This window comes from Lithobates pipiens, unplaced genomic scaffold (genome assembly GCF_037356315.1).
Source record: "Lithobates pipiens isolate NorthernLeopardFrog02 unplaced genomic scaffold, aLitPip1_a1.2 Scaffold_13, whole genome shotgun sequence".
Lineage (NCBI taxonomy): Eukaryota > Metazoa > Chordata > Amphibia > Anura > Ranidae > Lithobates > Lithobates pipiens.
This window is the reverse complement of record NW_027507718.1, coordinates 406,056,764-406,076,920: the sequence shown is the minus strand read 5'-3', so window position 1 is coordinate 406,076,920 and position 20,157 is coordinate 406,056,764. Positions and strand designations below refer to the sequence as shown.

Here is a 20,157-nt window from a genome sequence, read left to right as displayed (position 1 = left end):
CACAGTGATCAGTGGCAGCATGGCGCACTCATACATCTATTTCCCAAAGACAACCTCTGGATTTGACACTGAGCAGGTGCATGTGCCTTTGGCCAATTATGTCTCTCCTAGCAGAGCACGCTGTAATTGGCCAAAGCATACAGGTCAGACGCATGCTTTGGCCAATCATCATAAAGCAATGCACTGCGATCTCGCAGTGCATTACAAGGCATTTCATGGTGCTCAAATTTCCTGCACGTGCCCCATATGTTCAGCTTGTTTTAGAAAAAAATGATGTTCAATTCGAACCGCTGGCACATCCTTAATCACCTCATCACCACTTGCTTTAACCCTCTGCACGTGGTTTCAGGGGGCTTCCAGAGCGTCCCCCATTCACCCATATGGGCTGCAGTCAGTGGGCAATATGCCTAAAAGTGATTGGACGTACAATTCCTGCCGCGACCTGAAAGCAAGGCATATGTACACTGGTGAAAAACTATAAACACCCCATGCTGATGTTGCTGTTATGGTGTTTCTACTCCTGTGAGGCTGCTAGTGCTGTGAACCATATATTCTAAGTTGATAACAGTTCTATTGCGAAAAATACAATAAAGTGCTGTGCTTCTCTTATATATATACATATATAAATACTGTGCTTTTAAACTCAAAGTGAAACATGTAAAAAACTTGATAAATGATCAATTTAAGTGATAAGTACCCAATGAAAAAGCATAACGGGAAATCAAAGTCCATCCAACATGTTCTTTGTACTCAAATAAAATTAATATAAATAATATAAATACATTGTATAACTACAAACAAATATATCTAAAAAATGCAGTGTTTCTTCATCCAAATCTCAATATATACTCCAGCAAAAACCACGCATAGTGGATTACAAAACACCTCCTTCCCCAAAATGCAAATCACATGCACCCTTGGTGTTCCCACTCGCTGGTGTGCACTTACCAGACCGAAGTCGGGAGAAGAGGCCGGCGGCGAGGAAGAAAGCCGGGCTCCTCCGCTAGTAAAAGAGCTACAAGAAGATAGCGGAGGAGTCCGGCGAGAAGACCCCCGAAGACGGAAGACCCCCGGAGCAGTGCAATAAAGTATTTTATCTCGTGTGCTGTGTTTTTTTTTGTACTTTTATTTTACAGGTGAATGGGTAGGGGTACATTGTACCCCATACTCATTCACATAGGGTGGGGGGCCGGTACCCGGGGGCCCCCTTATTAAAGGGGGCTCCCGGATTCCGATAAGCCCCCCGCCCGCAGACCCCGACAACCAACGGCCAGGGTTGTCGGGAAGAGGCCCTTGTCCTCATCAACATGGGGACAAGGTGCTTTGGGGTGGGGGGGCCGCGCGGCCCCCCCTTCCCCAAGGCACCCTCCCATGTTGAGGGCACACGGCCTGGTACGGCTCAGGAGGGGGGGCCGGCCGGGAAGCGTGCTCGGACAAGGGTCTGTTGTGGACTTGGGGGGGACCCCCACGCCGATTTTTTTCGGCGTTGGGGGTCCCCTTTAAGTCCATACCAGGCGGCGGGGCCAGCGACGTCTCCTTCGCAGGCCCCGCCTACCTGGAGACGCGCTCGAAATGAGCGGACTTTTCTCTGGGCGGGAAAAGTCCGTTCATTTCAAAAGTACGGCGGACTGGCACACACACAGCCATACTGTCCACCGAAATGCGAGTACGACGGACAGAATTTCGAAAAATCCGAAATACTTAGTCCGCCGTACTGCACGCTGAAAAAGTCCGCTGAAGCCCACACACGAGCGGACTGTCCGCTGAAATGTGTTTCGGCGGACTAAGTAGGCCATACAATCCGCCCGTGTGTACGCGGCTTTAGATTTACACTGTCCTTCCAGACAGCCTTCCAATTCACCTCCTTCCAGCTTCTTATTGCCATTTAACTGCTAGAGAGAAGGTATCATCAACCATGCTAGTGGAACTGGCAAGGCCTGGAGGAGCCCATATTGCTAGTCTGTCCCTTAGGGTTACCACCTGTCCAGGATTCACCCGGACAGTTCGGGTTTGGAATCATGTGTCCGGGTTTCAGACTGCCTGAAACCCGGACACATTATTTAGACTGGACTATGGCTTACCAGCAGGTTTACTGGCTGCAGTTGTTTAGCTGAGAGTGTCTGTTACACTCTCTTTCACACTGCCCAAAGCCAACACTAACAATCCCCCCCCCCAAACACACAGACGGGAGAGGAGAGAGGTCTCGATCTGCACCTCTTCCCCCCACCCCTACCCCTCCGTGTCTGCCAACACTCCAATCCCCGGCGCTGTGCCTCAGAAAATGAAAGTTGGGCCTGGAAATTTGAAATCCAGCAGCCTCAGATACATCTGGATGAGAGGTGCTGACTACCAAGGGGTGAGTGAGCTCACCATCCATCCCTGTCTGTGACTGAAGTCTCCCCCCCCTTCTCTCTCTCTTGCCCCTGAGTGAGTACACTAAGGTAAATCAGGGTTCTCAGAGCACCCCTTACATCAGAGTTCCCCTTTGCACCAGAGGCCACAGTTTTCCCCCTTACATCAGAGTCCTCTTCCTACATCAGAGCACTCAGTGTTCCCCCTTAAATCAGGGTTCCCAGAACATCCCTTATGTCAGAGTCCCCAAAGTTCTCCCTTACATCAGAGTCCCCAAAGTTCTCCCTTACATCAGAGTCCCCAGAGTTCTCCCTTACATCAGAGTCCCCAGAGTTCTCCCTTACATCAGAGTCCCCAAAGTTCTCCCCCTTACATCAGAGTCCCCAAAGTTCTCCCTTACATCAGAGTCCCCAGAGTTCTCCCTTACATCAGAGTCCCCAAAGTTCTCCCCCTTACAGTGAAAGAGAACTCTGCGAGTTCAGATGTAAAGGGGAACTCTGTGGACTTTGATGTAAAGGGGGAACTCTTAACATCATATGATTAGAAATGTTATTTAATGGAAAAATATAGGTATAGTTTATAGTATAAAAAAAATAGCTGTGCGCCGCTAAAGTGTTCGGGGTTTGACTTGAAGAAAAAGTGGCAACCCTACTGTCCCTGTGAAAAACATCAGGTTGACCTGGGTATGAGTAAGGGAGGATAGATATCCATAGCTGCTAACTGCCCCATTTTTGCCTGGACAATCATAGTTTTTCATAAAATGTTCCAACATGTCTTTGTCCCGCAAATTAGACATACTCATGGACATCTGCATTTTTTTGAGACATTGCCTTCCAAAAATCTGTACAGACATCGAGGTATTTCATCATTGCTGCTGCAGCCGGATGCCTGCACATTTGGGTGCCTTAATTTGTTACATTGTTGCTGATTGTGGGAAGAGATTGGGATGAATGTCCATCCCCCTCCCCAGGCAGTAGCTTTCATTTTCCCAAGCTCTGTGGTGGAGGACTGAAGAAACATCCCCTAGGGGGTGCCTGTCTCCTTTTTGCTGGCTATGCTGTATGAGTGGACAAGGATGGAGATGCACCTTGCCTCATAGTTCACGCCTTCTTTGGGTGGTGTGCGAGTGAGCTGAGCAGAAGCCACGAAGAGTGTGCAAAGCCGGCTAAGCTCTGCCTGTGGAGTCTAACATCGTGTAAATCATCTGCCAGCCACATGACATGATGATCTTTTCTCAGTTTAGTAGACTTCCATCTTTTTTTTCTTTTTTTCATTAGCTTTTCCTGAAACCTTAATATAATTTTATTTAGTTGCATCATGAAAATACTACACTGGATTTGTTGACCCTGTTCGTTGTACAATAGCACCTACCTGCCTACCAAATGCCTGTAGTCCCTTTACTAAAATACAGGTTGCAAGCTCTTGTGCATAAAAAGAGGCATACACGCAGGTTCAAATGATAATTTAATATTTGCGATCATTTATTTCCAACCATTTCTGACAACTGCATAGAATAATTGGATGAATAGTCAATTTGACTAGATCACGGACATTTTGTTTATTAACTTTCAGGCTAGGACAGAGCATAGAGATGTTTCCTTCAAATGTCTGTTTGTATGTTAACTTGTACTGTACATGTACATATGCTTGGGGGCTGTGGGAATATATTAGGAAAAGTTCATTAACAAAGCCCTGCTGTTTGTATATGTCTGATAATAAAAATAGCCAAGTCTTGCCCTCTTGTATGCAAGTGCAGTCTGCAGTCTCCACTGCAGGTGGCGCTTGGCTGTAGTGGCAATGCAGATCAGTGCGAATCTCAAGAGGAACTGGTTCCTCTATGATTTCCTCAGTCATGCAGGGGCCACTATTTGATTGAAAGCTGGCTCCCCATGTGACTTTAGTGGCCATCTTGGATCAGGCAGAGTGCTACAATAAAAATCAAATGGGAAAGTGGCACTGTTACTCAATTAATAGTGTTTAGGATCTTATTGTCCATTCAGAGAGATGCAGTTCTGATTTTGAGATGAAATAATAATGATTAAAAAGCAAGTAGGAGAAAAAACATTTTTTGTGTTTTCTTAGTAACAAGTCCATATTCCAGGGCAAGCCTTCAGAAGAGAGTTGAAAGCAGGCTCCAAGTTACATGCAAAGAGAGAGACAAGAAAGGCGCCACCAGATTGAAAACAGTTGCATTTATTTGAAACACACAGGTGCATACATCCACTTACATATAGTATAGAGAATTTCCAGCACAAAAGTCCTCAGCAGCGTCAGCACACATTGGAGAGCCTGTAGATGTTTTTCCAATCAGATGGAGGGTCCCGATCCGCAGAACTTCCCTGTCTGACGGGGTACACCGAGATCGAGGCTTGGCTCAGGTCCACAGTGAAACGCAGGCGTAGAGCGTGGTGACGTCACTGCAAATAGCGAAGACGTTTCGGAGCATGCGCACTGCGTGTAAACAAACAGGCACGCTAAGCTTGAGGAAGGAGCACACCTGTTTGTTTACACGCAGTGCGCATGCTCCGAAACTCTGTGTGTTCACTGCCCGCTGCAAAATGTTGCTCCTAATCCACACTCTAGCAGGTGGGTATATAGTTCAGATGGTTAAACAACTGTTTACCCAATCCTTAACTCTTAACCATTTAACACTGCCTAGTGCAATTTTTTTAAATTTTCGCATAAAAGTTAAAATCTGCACTTTTTGCTTGAAAATTACTTGAGGAAGGAGTGCGCCTGTTTGTTTACACGCAGCGTGCATGCTCCGAAACGTCGTCGTTATTTGCAGTGATGTCACCACGCTCGATGCCTGCGTTTCACTGTGGACCTGAGCCAAGCCTCGATCTCGGTGGAGTTCTGCGGGTCGGGACCCTCCATCTGATGGGAAAAACATCTACAGGCTCTCCAATGCGTGCTGACGCTGCTGAGGACTTTTGTGCTGGAAATTCTCTATACTATATGTAAGTGGATGTATGCACCTGTGTGTTTCAAATAAATGCAACTGTTTTTAATCTGGTGGCGCCTTTCTTGTCTATCTCTTTTCAGAGTGCTACAATACACTGTTGTTACTAACCTGGACTCTGTGTGTTCACTGCCCGCTGCACAATGCTGCTCCTAATCCACACTTTAGCAGGTGGGTATATAGTTCAGACGGTTAAACCACTTAACACTGCCTGGTGCAATTTTTTAAAATTTTCACATAAAAGTTAAAATCTGCACTTTTTGCTTGAAAATTACTTGGAACCTCCAAACATAATAGATTTTTTTAAAGCAGAGGCCCTGTAGAATTAAATGGCTGCAGTGGTTTATAAAAGATATATTTTCAGGCAAAATTGCTGTGTTTCTGTCCTTAGTATGATAAATCTTCCTATATATACTGTTCTGCCCACTGGGCCTTTATTCAGATACTTGTGTTTATGTGCTTAACCACTACAATACAGGGCACTTTCACCCCCTTCCTTCCCAGCCCAATTTTCAGCTTTCAGCGCTCTAACGCTTTCAGTGACAATTGCGCGGTCATGCTACACTGTACCCAAATGAAATTGTTATCATTTTGTTCGCACAAATAGAGCTTTATTTTGGTGTTATTTATTCACGACTCCGTTTTTTTTTTTTGCGATATAAGCGCAAAAAAAGCGGAAATTTGGAAAAAAAACAATATTTTCTTTTTTCTATTTGAAAAGAAATCCAATAAAATCAAATTTTGTCATAAATTTAAGCCAAAATGTATTCTGCTACATGTTTTTGGTAAAAAAAATTCCGTTAAGTGTATAATAATTGGTTTGTGTGATCACGGACATATGTACGCAAATGATCATGTACATATGTGTGCAGGTGATCACGTACATATGTGTGCAGATAATCATTGGGACATGTGATTTTAGTGGGACATATGTGGGGGACATGTTTTTATTATTAGGGACATGTGTTTTTATTATTTGGGGACATGTATGTTTTGGGGACATGTGTGTTTTGGGGACATATGTGGGGACTGTGTTTGTACTGTGTGGTGTGTTGTGTGTTTACACTACACTGATGATCAGTGAGTAAAAAGCTGTAAAAAGCAGCCCATACTCACTGATCATCAGCCGGCTGCAGCGTTCTGCTCTCCTCTCCTCAGCGGTGACTTCCGTGTGAGGAGAGGAGAGCCGATTGCCTAGCAACCGGCTGTTTGTTTACATCACATGACGGCCGTGATTGGACACGGCCGTCATGTGATCAGGAGGGCCAATCACAGAGCCCTCCTGCCGATCTGAGATGTGCCGTGTCCGGGTGACACGAGCACATCGGGATCGCGCCGCTGCGCGGGCACGCGCGCGCGCGATCCCGCTACTCCTGAATGACGTTCCTGAACGTCCTATCAGGAGTAGACGGCTCCCACCCGGCCGTATATATGCATTGGCCGGGTGGGAAGTGGTTAAATAAAATGTTTTTTTTTTCTTGATTTACAAGCCAAGGCTGTTCAGTATTGTCTTGAAATACACCAAATGCTATGGGCATCTCATATCATCCCTTGGTCCACTCAAGTTGTATCCCGCAATAAACGTAACAAAACTGCACAAATGACTGTTCATTGTCTTAACTGATAGTGGGGAGTCTGGCAGCAGGGTGATTGGCGGATTGCTAAGTAACCAAGAGGGAAGGCCACAGCTACAGTATTTTAAAAATTAAATGTTACATACAGTATGTAATGCACTGCATAAACTGTAGGCTCTATATGTAGCGCTACCCCCATGAGGGCTGCTTAAAGATGCTGTACCCCAATGGTTGTCCTGACTTTGCAAGTCTCCCTACTGACACCTCTGACACCCTGGGTTCAGACATTTCAGTAAGGAAATATGTATGCAGTCACAGATTAGTTCAAAATAAACCAGATACATGTAGCGCTACCCCCTTAGGAGCTGGTTAAGTTTGTTCGGTCCGTTACTCTGCCCTTCAACCCAAAGAATCGTCTCAGCCCCTACTGGCACACCTAGCAAAATGGTTAGTGGAATAGCACAATAAATGATACAGACACAGTTCAAACTGTTTCAGCTCTCTCAGATTTACTTAAGAGAAGAGACTTAAAAGGATATTTTTTTTTGGAATAATCTTTATTTTAGTTTTCAAAAACATACAATAAGTAATAAAAAGAGAAAAAAGCACCCAAAAGGGCAACAGACCATAAATCCCAAATTTTCTAAATCAGAATCAACTGCCTTGGTACATGCAGTTGTGAACATCATATAATTCCACCATTTTATTCCCCGGTGACACTAGGAGTTGTGTTTATGAACTGTCGTACCGAGCATGAGCAAAGCACCCATATATACGACATCATGAACAGAATGTTACATGGGACGGAAATAGGAGAAGATGTAGGGAGTGGGAGAGGAGGTTTAAGGTAAAGGAGGTAAGTGAAAAAAATAGGCGGGGGGAATAGGCTGTACACAAGATAGACAACAAAACCAACCTTTAAATAAAGCAAAAACAGGATCAGAAAATAATGGTATCAAAAATGTTCTAGGGATCTTTAGCAAGCCCACCTTATGCGATAGCATTGTACTAAGTCAATGCAGTTTAGGTCCAGGTCCCCAGTAATGAAGATAGAGACAAATAGGGTCCAGAGGTGACAGGCTAGGGCGCCTGTATGGCACTAGAGGTATAATGTATCCAGGTAGCCCAAACACTATAAAACCTCTCATGTCTATCCTTGCATGTTGCCACCCACTCCTCCGTTGCCATGATGTTATTGACCAGACAAATCCAATAAGCCTGCCCTGGAATATGGGCCGACTTCCAATGGATGGGGATCAAATATTTGGCTGCATTTAGGAGGTAGGGCAGAATCGATTTATGGTAATTACTGAGAGGGATGGATGGCACATGAAGCAAAAACTCCAAGGGAAAAATCATTCATTTTGATATCTGGGCTCTAATATCCTGACAAAAAGGCCTGAGCCTCAGGCACTCCCTCCAAATACAGTATCTCACAAAAATGAGTTTATTATATCTTTTCATGTGACAACACTGAAGAAATTAAACTTTGCTACAATGTAAAGTAGTGAGTGTACAGTTTGTGTAACAGTGTTAATTTGCTGTCCCCTCAAAATAACTCAACACACAGCCATTAATGTCTAAACTGCTGGCAACAAAAGTGAGTACACCCCTAAGTGAAATGTCCAAATTGGGCCCAATTAGCCATTTTCCCTGATTAGTGTTACAAGATCTCAGGGGTGAATGGGGACCAGGTGTGTTAAATTTGGTGTTATTGTTCTGACGCTCTCATACTGCTCACTGGAAGTTCAACATGGCCTCTCATGGCAAAGAACTCTCTGAGGATCTGAAAAAAAGAATTGTTGCTCTACATAAAGATGGCTTATGCCGCGTACACACGTAGCAGACTATCCGGCGGACTTAGTCTGGCGAACTGTCCGTTAGACTGTACGCTGGACTTTCCGGACGAGCTACCTGCCCACACATGGTACTTTTGTGGCGGATTAAGTACGGCGTACTAAGTCCGCTGTACTTTTGGAATGAACGGACTCGCCCACACACGGAGAAAAGTCCGCTAATTTTGAGCGCGGCTCCAGGTAGCCGGGGCCAGCGAAGGAGGCGTCGCAGGCCCCGTCACCTGGTATGGACTTAAAGGGAAATCCCTACGCCGGAAAATCGGCCCGGCTACCTGGAGCCGCGCTCAAAATGAGCAGACTTTTCTCCGGGCGGGAAAAGTCTGTTCATTTCAAAAGTACTGCGGACTAGCACACACGGATTGGTGTGCAAAACTACTTTCTTAGTCCGGACTTTTGGGTAAAAAAAGTCTGCCAGAGCCTACACACGGGCGGACTTTTCCACCGGATTGTTTGATCATGTGTATGCGGCATTAGGCTATAAGAATATGGCCAAGACCCTGAAACTGAGCTGCAGCATGGTGGCCAAGACCATACAACATTTTAACAGGACAGGTTCAACTCAGAACAGGCCTTGCCATGGTCGACCAAAGGAGTTGAGTGCACATGCTCAGCATCATATCCAGAGGTTGTCTTTGGGAACTAGACATATGAGTGCTGCCAGCATTGCTGCAGAGGTTGAAGGGATGCGGGGTCAGCCCGTCAGTGCTCAGTCAATATGCCGCACACTGCATCAAATTGGTCTGCATGGCTATCATCCCAGAAGGAAGCCTCTTCTAAACATGATGCAAAAGAAAGCCCACAAATAAGTTTGCTGAAGACAAGCAGACTAAGGACATGGATTACTGGAACCATGTCCTGTGGTCTGATAAGACCAAGATGAACACAACCAGGTGAGGAGTACAAAGACAAGTGTGTCTTGCCTACAGTCAAGTATGATGGTGGGAGTGTCATGGTCTGTGGCTGCATGAGTGCTGCCGGCACTGGGAAGCTACAGTTCATTGAGGGAACCATGAATGCCAACATGTACCATGACATAGTGAAGCAGAGCATGATCCCCTCCCTTTGGAGAGTGGATCACAGGGCAGTATTCCAACACAATAACGACCCCAAACACACCTCCAAGATGACCACTGCCTTGCTAAAGAAGCTGAGGGTAAAGGTGATGGACTGGCCAAGCATGTCTACAGACCTAAACCGTATTGAGCGTCTGTGGGGCATCTTCAAACTGAAGGTGGAGGAGCGCAAGATCTCTAACATCTACCAGCTCCGTGATGTTGTCATGGAGGAGTGGAAGAGGACTCCAGTGGCAACCTGTGAAGCTCTGGTGAACTCCATGCCCAAGAGGGTTAAGGCAGTGCTGGAAACTAATGGTGGCCACACAAAATATTGACACTTGGGCCAAATTTTTACCTTTTCACTTAGGGTTGTACTCACTTTTGTTGCCACGGTTTAGACATTAATGGCTGTATGTTGAGTTATTTTGAGGGTAGAGCAAATTTACACTGTTATACAAGCTGTACACTCACTACTTTACATTGTAGCAAAGTGTCATTTCTGCAGTGTTGTCACATGAAAAGATAGAATAAAATATTCACAAAAATGTGTGGGGTGTACTCACTTTTTTGAGACACTGTATAGCTATAGTGGCCACTAGAGGCCCTCGCTGTCCTCTTAGAGCAGGGGTCTCAAACTCAAATTGCCAGAGGGCCACATGACAAGTTTTCATATCCCATGGGGGCCGCATGCAAACTTTCAAAAAGTTTAAAAAACAATAAACTATACCAGCAAAATAATATACTATACTATAACCAGCACTGGTGTCAGCAAACGTATTATTAAACCCCAGCACTGGTGTCAGCAAACGCATTATTAACCCCCAGGCACTGGTGTCAGCAAACGCATTATTAACCCCCAGCACTGGTGTCAGCAAATGCATTATTAACCCCCAGCACTGGTGTCAGCAAACGCATTATTAACCCAACACTGGTGTCAGCAAACGCATTATTAACCCCCAGCACTGGTGTCAGCAAACGCATTATTAACCCCCAGCACTGATGTCGGCAAACGCATTATTAACCCCCAGCACTGATGTCGGCAAACGCATTATTAACCCCCAGCACTGGTGTCAGCAAACGCATTATTAACCCAACACGTGTCAGCAAACGCATTATTAACCCCCAGCACTGATGTCAGAAAACGCATTGTTAACCCCCAGCACTAATGTCAGCAAACGCATTATTAACCCCCAGCACTGGTGTCAGCAAACGCATTATTAACCCAACACTGGTGTCAGCAAATGCATTATTAACCCCCAGCACTGGTGTCAGCAAACACATTATTAACCCCCAGCACTGGTGTCAGCAAACGCATTATTAACCCAACACGTGTCAGCAAACGCATTATTAACCCCCAGCACTGATGTCGGCAAACGCATTGTTAACCCTCAGCACTAATGTCAGCAAACGCATTATTAACCCCCAGCACTGGTGTCAGCAAACGCATTATTAACCCCCAGCACTGGTGTCAGCAAACGCATTATTAACCCCCAGCACTGGTGTCAGCAAACGCATTATTAACCCCCAGCACTGGTGTCAGCAAACGCATTATTAACCCCCAGCACTGGTGTCAGCAAACGCATTATTAACCCAACACTGGTGTCAGCAAATGACCTTATTAACCCCCAGCACTGGTGTCAGCAAACACATTATTAACCCCCAGCACTGGTGTCAGCAAACGTATTATTAACCCCCAGCACTGGTGTCAGCAAACGCATTATTAACCCCCAGCACTGGTGTCAGCAAACGCATTATTAACCCAACACTGGTGTCAGCAAACGCATTATTAACCCCCCGCATTACCCCCCACACTGCACAAATAGCTCCACACTCCATAATTACCCGCCCACACTACACAATTACCCCCCCACTACACAATTACCCCCACACTCCATAAAATACCCCCCACACTACACACTTCTACCCCAGTCACCCCACTAAGGACTTTGCCTCAGTGTGATGGCTCACTCACCTCTCCTGGCAGTCAGGATCATCTGCCTCCCAAGTCCTCTCCTCCTGGCTTCCACACCGGGCCAAGTAACAGGGGACTCAATCTCCCGCCCTGAGGTCAGTGCCTAGGTGGGCGGGGCAATGGGCGGATCTTCCCTCCACTCTGATCTCTCTCTGGGCTGCATCAGCGGGCAGCGGAGAGGACAGAGCAGATGGTAAGGTAAAGCTCTTTGGTGCCTCCTCCTCTGCGGTGCAGTGCAAAAAGACGTCCTGGGTCGGCGCTGTCTGCGGGCCATTTTTAACCGGTCCGCGGCCCGCGGGCCGGTACCTTGAGACCCCTGTCTTAGAACTAAAGATACTTTATTACATTTACTATAATTGATTTTTCTATACAATTACAAAATAAGACCATCTAATATTAGAATATCTTATATAGAATATTATTTGATGATTGGATCTGTAAAACTAATAAAGATGGCTTGGGTTTCGATCAGATTAGCCCAGGCTGCTTGAAAATTGTGTATATAAGCGGTAGACATCGATCCGAGCACGTGACCCCTGATGACATCAGACATTGGCTAACGAAACAACATTGGATGAAGTTTCTTTAGATACGTCATTTGCGGTAGTTGGAGCGCAGGTAGAATGCAAACCGGTGTTCCCATTACTTTACATGCTGATCTTTACCTATATGTAAGTGCAATATTATTTGGTTTTAAATAAACCTTTTTTGAAAAAAAACACTATGAGAGCCCTCTTCTCTCTCCCTCCTTACACTTTTATGGAGCTACAGGTATATTAGAGCGCTGAAGTGCAGTCATACCTGGATATTTGGATGGATGTCAGCTGTGATTTGGATTCAAATATATGGTGACCGGCCTGTGATCCTTTGGGATTATCCCTCTTGCACATTTGACTCCCTGTAATAGGGGGATCAATAGAGTCCGGTGAGTGTATGGTGCATCTGCATGCTGATGGAGAGGATACCTCGATCTTTATTCACGTGGATGTTTATTACACTGGGACTATTTTTGGATTTTTATGGACTTTATATTTGATGCTTTTTTTTGCCTATTGAATCTTATCTCTTTGGTGGTGTTTAAAACATTGTATGACATATGTATTGCATATATGTAGCACATATTTTACTCATGTACAGTACCTCAGTGGCAAATGGCACTTTTTTTTCTAATTTTCAAAATAAATTGTAATCCAAAGATGCCGGAAGAGAAAAAAAAAAAACCTTGACGTGTGCAATAATCACGCCACTCCTCCGGGGATTTCACGCGTCACAGACTTTCACTTTCGTTTCTTTCTTCTGCTGTCAACAATGGCATCTGCCGATTTGAAAGCAGAGCTGGAATGCTCCGTCTGTCTAAACATTTATGTAGATCCTGTAATGCTGAAGTGTGGACACAATTTCTGCCAGGAATGTATTGATTGTGTGCTGAAAACACAAGAATCGTCTGGATGTTATTCCTGCCCTGAATGCAGACAGATGTATCAAGAGAGGCCAGCATTGCCCAGGAACATAAAACTGCGTAACATAGTGGAGAATTTCTTGTCTACTGAATCAGTCCAGGAGGAATCTGAGGTCTTCTGCTCCATCCATCAAAAGATACTGGAATATTACTGCACAGACGATGATACCTATGTCTGTGCATCCTGCTGTCTCATTGGAGAACACAAAGGTCATATATTTGAGTCACTGAAGGAGGCCTCTGGAAATAAAAAAAATAAAATGAGGAATGTTCTGCAGAAACTGCTGACAAAGAGAGAAGAGACGGAGGAAAGAGTCCAGAGTCTGCAGAAACACAGGGAAAAAATAGAGGAAAAGGCAGCTGGTGCCACAAAAACAGTCACTGCCCTGTTTAGAGACCTCAGGAGACAACTGAAAGTCCTGGAGGAAAGATTGCTGAGCGAGATCTCGAAGCCAGCAAAGAACTTGTCACGTTCCATAATGGATTTGATCCAAGAGCTGGAATTAAAAAAGGAAGAGCTGTCCATGAAGGTGCATCACATTGAGGAGTTGTGTAACATGGTGGATCCACTGACAGTCCTACAGGAAGCAGATATCTGTGATTTGTATGATACGGAGGATGGTGATAATAAAGACAGGCAGAGACTTGATGAACTCCTCCATGACGGAGAGCATCTGGATATGGCTAGGATTTCACAGACATTACAATCAGGTTTATTTGCTATAATGTCGGAGGTAAATTTGCAGAAACATACAAGTACACATTTGTATTCCCATTTTAATACAGAGAACAAAGATCACATCATAGTTACAGTGCCTTCCGAAGTCCCTCAACCAGCCTTAACAATACAAGGCACACATCACCGGCCTATGAGACCAAGTATTCAGTCTGTCCTTGAAAAGTTGGGGCCGTCAAAGATTACAGACATAAAAATGGATGTAAACACAGCTGGGAATGATCTTTGTGTATCACATAACAGCACGACTGTGTCCTGCTCAATTTTTACCCATAAACGCCCAGAAAGACCAGGAAGATTTCAGTCTGCTCAGGTGTTAAGCACTCAGAGTTTCTCCTCTGGGCAACATTATTGGGAAGTGGATGTGGAAAGGTCCCAGATTTGGAGTGTTGGGATGTGTTACCCTAGTATAAACAGGAGTGGGTGTCACTCAGAGATTGGATGGAATAACAAGTCATGGGGTTTGCATAAATCTTGGCTGAATAATCAGTATTCGGTGCTGTATAATAGGAATTGGATCCGGTTATTCGGAAAAGTGTCCAGTAAGAGAGTCAGGGTATATCTGGATTATGAAGCTGGGCAGATCTCCTTCTATGACCTATGTGACCCAATACAGCACCTCCACACCTTCAATGCCACCTTCACTGAGCCTCTCCATGCTGTATTATGGGTAGGGGGAGGTTGTGTAAAGATATGTAGGGGAAATCAGATATGTGCGGAATCCAACCAGTTAATGATGACATCATAGGTAATGTGACTGGTTTATTATTTAGCTTGTATAACAGTCTCACTATTTTGTTAATTTTGATTTGTCTCACTGCGTTTTCAGATTTTAAAATATGTTATTAATTAAAGGAAAAGTATTACGGTAATATTTTTTTCACTATTCTGTACATGCAATACTTTGTCCCATGTTGCTAGGTGCTTCCTAAGCATTGATTTGAGGTTGGACTGGGTGGGGAAAAATTTGAGCCCCTGTTAGATTTTCCTCACTTGCAGTCACAGTGATGGACAGACTGCAGGGGTTTTAGTCTATCAGATCAAAAAAAATTTGTTGTTCTCTCTGGCCCTGTCTTTCTGTCTCCATGGCGAAAGGTTTCAGCAGATAGGAATTGTGGGAAATTCTGCAAGTCTGCAAATCTCAATTTCTGTTCGTTGAAACCTTCCTATTACGCTTTACCTCACTGCAGCGAGGTATGTCATTTCCGCCTGCCCATTGACTCCTAGGATATGAGTGTAATCACATTCCAGGAGTCAATGAGCATCCGCCGCCATGAGTGCACTATGCTTATTACGCTATGTGCATGTGCGAGATTGGGAGGTATATGCTGGGTAGCCAGCAGCACCGTATCCTGTAAGGAACAACAAGTGAGCTTCAGATGCCCACACTGAAGAACAGAGCGCGCTCCCTGCGGAGAGCAAAGTGAGTTTAGAAAATGAATTAGAAAACATACTAGTATTATTTATTCCTTAACCACCTCAATACAGTGCACTTACACCCCCTTCCTGTCCAGGCCAATTTTCAGCTTTCAGCGCTCTCACAGTTTGAATGACAATTACTCAGACATGCAACACTGTACCCATATGAAACTTGCGTCCTTTTTTCCACACAAATAGAGCTTTCTTTTGGTGGTATTTAATCACTAGTGTTTATTTTTATTTTTTGTGCTATAAATAAGAAAAAATTTACATTTTGTGAAAAAAAATGCCTTTTTCTTTGTTTCTGTCATAACATTTTGCTAATTAGTAATTTTTCTTATACATTTTGGCCAAAATTTATACTGCTACATATCTTGGTAAAAATAACCAGATTAGTGTATATTATTTGGTCTTTGTGAAAGTTATAGAGTCTACAAACTATGGTGCCAATCACTGAAAACTGATCACATCTGCTTCAGTACATCATTTCTTGAGACACTAACAAGTCAGGAAAGTACAAATACCACCAAATGACCCCCTTTTAGAAAGTAGACATTCCAAGGTATTAAGTAAGTAGCATGGTGAGTTTTTTTTAAGTTATCATTTTTTCCCACAATTCTTTGCAAAATGAAGATTTGTTTTTTTTTTTTGTTTTTTTTTTTTTACAAAATTGTCATATTATCAGGTTATTTCTCACACACAGCATATGCATACAACAAATTACACCCCAAAATACATTCTGCTACTCTTCCAGAGTATGGCAATATCACATATGTGAGACTTTTACACAGCCTGGCCACATACAGAGCACCAACATTGAAATAGCACCTTCAGGCGTTCTACAAGCAAAAATGTCATTTCACAACCACCTATTACACTTTTGAAGACCCTGGAGCACCAGAACTATGGAATTGGCCACAAAATGACCCCATTTTGGAAAGAAAACACCCCAACGTATAATTTATGAGGAATAATGAGTCTTTTGAACGGTTCATTTTTTTCCAGAAGTTTTTGGAAAATTTGGAAAAAAAAATGAAACCCCATTTTTTTTTTTTTTAACACAAAGTTGTCAATTTATAAGATATTTCTAACACATAGCATGTATATAGCAAAGATTACACCCCAAAACACATTCTGCTACTCTTCCCGAGTATGACAATACCATATGTGTGAGACTTTTACACAGCCTGGCCACATAGACAGGCCAAATATTGAAGTAGTACCTTCAGGCGTTCTAGGAACATAAATTACACGTCTCATTTCATTCCTACCTATCACACTTTTGAAGGTCCTGGAGCACCAGGACAATGAAATTACAGACAAGATGACCCCATTTTGGAAAGCAAACATCCCATCGTATATTCTGTGAAGCATGGGCTGCTAATAGGTACTCGGGTACTCTGATGGGCTGGTGACAGGTACTCGGGTACTCTGATGGGCTGGTGACAGGTACTCGGGTACACTGATGGTCTGGTGACAGGTACTCGGGTACTCTGATGGCCTGGTGACAGGTACTCGGGTACTCTGATGGCCTGGTGACTGGTATTCGGGTACTCTAAAGAGTGGTGACAGGTACTCATATGGACTGTGACAGGTACTCAGGTACTCATATAGACTGTGACAGATACTCAAGTACTCATATGGACTGTGACAGGTACTCAGGTACTCATATGGATTGTGACAGGTACTCAGATGGACTGACAGGTAATCGGGTACTCAGATGGACTGGGACAGGTACTTGGGTACTATGATGGACTGTGACAGGTACTCAGATGGACTGTGACAGGTACTCGGGTACTTTGATGGATTTTGACAGGTACTGGAGTACTCTGATGGACTGTGACAGGTACTTGGGTACTCTAATGGACTGTGAGTGACAGGTACTATGATGAGTGGGTCCTCTTTATTGGGGGGGCAATCAGTGTGATTGGTGTATACTGTAAGCGGTAACAAGATGTTACCGCATTCTCCTCCTCACACACGAGATCACGTGGGTAAACAGCCGGCCAATGGCTGTTTACCAGCGTCGGTGACGAGCAGTGTTCCCGGGAACTCTCCGCCACCAGCTCGCTCGCGCCGTGCACAGTGGGGGTGTAACAATCTGTGATCGGCCATGACTTCATCACAGCCGATCACGTGGTAAACAGCTATACCCAATGGCTGTTCGCCCCCCCTCGGTGGCGAGCGGTGTCTCCATGACACACCACCACCAAAGGAACAGGGATGCGTGCACACGATCACGCGCATTCCCTATTTAAATGGGTACCCGTCATTTGACGGCCGGCAGTCAGCAAGTGGTTAAACTTATCTTTGAATCTGTGCTCCTGTAGCAGTCATCTTTATGGTCAGTGTGACAAGGAGCTGCAGATACTGCAGGGTCAACCAGTGTTCCCAAATCAAATACCACCAAAAGAAAGCTCTGTTTGTGGGGAAAAAATGACATCAATTTTGTTTGGGTGCGCAATTGTCAGTTAAACCGACGCAGTGCCGTATCGCAAAAAGTGCTCTGGTCAGGAAGGGGGCAAATCCCTTCCAGGGGTTAAGTGGTTAAGAAAGGTGAACTTATCCTTTAATACTTTTGGGGCTTCTGTGAGCTACAGTGAAAAAGATCCTACATGGACCCCCGCCACCCCCTCTTATTCATTGAGAAAAACCTTTGCATAATTTACACTGCATCTAACAAGATCTCTGAATGGGGAAGTGAATCCTGACATTCATCACTCTCCCCCATTCACAGATCTTGTTACCTGTGTTATATTGGATTTTCTCAAAGGGTGAGAGGGGAGGTGGTGGCAGGTTCCTGTTGAAGCCTTTTTCTTTTGAGTTCAGTCTGAATCCATTAACCTTTGCCTGTGCCAGAAGTTCAGTGCCAGGAAGAGGACTGGGCACAGATTTCTACAAGATCCAGTTGCTTAGGACAATTTGGAACATACTTCATTACAGGCAAGTGATGTGACTAAAGTCTATAAGAGAAAAATTTATTTTCCTTAACCTCAGATCTAATGCCCCATACACACGGTCGGAAATTCCGACGGAAAAAGTCAGATTGGATTATCTTGTTGGAAAATCCAATCGTGTGTGGGCTCCATCTGACATTTTCCGTCGGAATTTACGACGGAAAAAGTTTGAGCGCTAGATCTAAAATTTTCCAACAAAATCCGATCTGACTTTTTACGATCGTGTGTAGTGAAATCCGACGCACAAAGTGCAGCGCATGCTCAGAAACTATTTGGAGACGAAAGCCTCTACATAGTCCCGCTGTATGTGCATAACGTCACATCATTCCAAACGGTCGGATTTTCCGACAACTTTGTGTGACCGTGTGTATGCAAGACAAATTTCGGCCAAACTCCATCAGAAAAAAATCCAACGGATTTTGTGGTCGGAATGTCCGACCGTGTCTATGGGGCATAAGAACCAGGGGTTAGAAGATATTGTGGTTCCTGATAGACTGCTGGTATATTAGGTGGCAAACGATAACCCTTTGACTCAAGAAGACAAAGCATAATTAAAGTAAGAAAAGTTAAATACAACTAAACGTCTTTTACATGTAAGCCTGCACAGTCATGATTAAAGTTGCCCTAGTTTCCGATAGTTTTGTCGACCACGCACTATACATCTACTACAACAGGGCAGGTCAGCTGCACAAAATCTTGCATATATACGTGATTCTGTTCTTTCGGGTAGGGGGGCGCCGACGCACCGCTTTTACTGTGATTAGTCACAGCACAAGCCGTTCCTCAGATCGGCGAGGCATTCGAAAGAACAGAACATGTAAACAAGCATAGCTCTGTGCTGCTAGCAGGGAATCAAAAACCAGCATGTCAGGTCACCTTGAGGCAAGGTGACAGGTACACACCGTAGGAACAGGAGTGCACCGCAAGGTTGTGGACCCTACGGCTGACTGCTGCTGACGGGGGACAGATCCCACTGGGGTTAGAGCGTAAGATTTCCTGGGACGCGGAGTCTAAGAGCCAGCAGGTGTTCACCAGCGCCTCTGGTGGTGAGGATGGACTTGGCTGCAACTGGCTCCAGGTCGCGACCCCCAGGGTCCCCCAGCTCACACCCACAGTAGGCAACAGGAGGATAGGGATGGTGAGGGACAAAGCCAAGGTCGGGCCACAAGCAGACAAGAATAGTCGGGTACACGCAAAAAGGTCAGGATCACAGGCAAACAGGGATAGTCAAGACACGCCAAAGTCAGTAACGAAAACCAGTAGCAGAGCACACGGCAGGAAACAGGAAGCTAACACACAAAGGAATACACAATGGTTGATCAGCACTGATGGTCTGCAGTGCACAGGTTAATATAGGGCTCCCTGATAGGGCCTGGGGTGGAGCCATGCTTAGAGGAGAGGTTATAAAAACCACCAGGTGGAAGTGGCTGGCCTCTTAGTCTGAAGACATGAGGGGAGGTAAGCAAACACTGGAAGATCACTGCATAACCATGACACAGTACATCCCTTAGTAAAAGCACCTTACAGTACACACATACAGTGCCTTGCAAAAGTATTCACTTTGTTGTCTCACAACCTGGAATTAACATGGATTGTTTGAGCATTTGCATCATTTAATTTACAAAACATGCCCACAACTTTGAAGATTTTTTTTTTATTGCGAAGCAAACAAATAGGACAAAATAACAGAAAAAGTCAATGTGCATAACTATTCACCCCCCTGAAGTTAATACTACTTTGTACGACCACTTTTTGCAGCTATCGCAGCCCCAAGTCGCTTTGGATAAATCTCTATGAGCTTGCCACATCTTACCA

General features: G+C 44.7%; 1 protein-coding gene across 1 annotated transcript; it reads left to right on the top strand.

The window, feature by feature from the left end:
- The first annotated feature begins 13,044 nt into the window (after positions 1-13,044).
- Positions 13,045-14,852, top strand: LOC143975259 (E3 ubiquitin-protein ligase TRIM39-like). The gene has a single exon (XM_077477472.1). The coding sequence runs from the start codon at positions 13,080-13,082 to the stop codon at positions 14,712-14,714; it is 1,635 nt and encodes a 544-aa protein (XP_077333598.1). The 5' UTR covers positions 13,045-13,079; the 3' UTR covers positions 14,715-14,852.
- Positions 14,853-20,157: the final 5,305 nt, after the last annotated feature.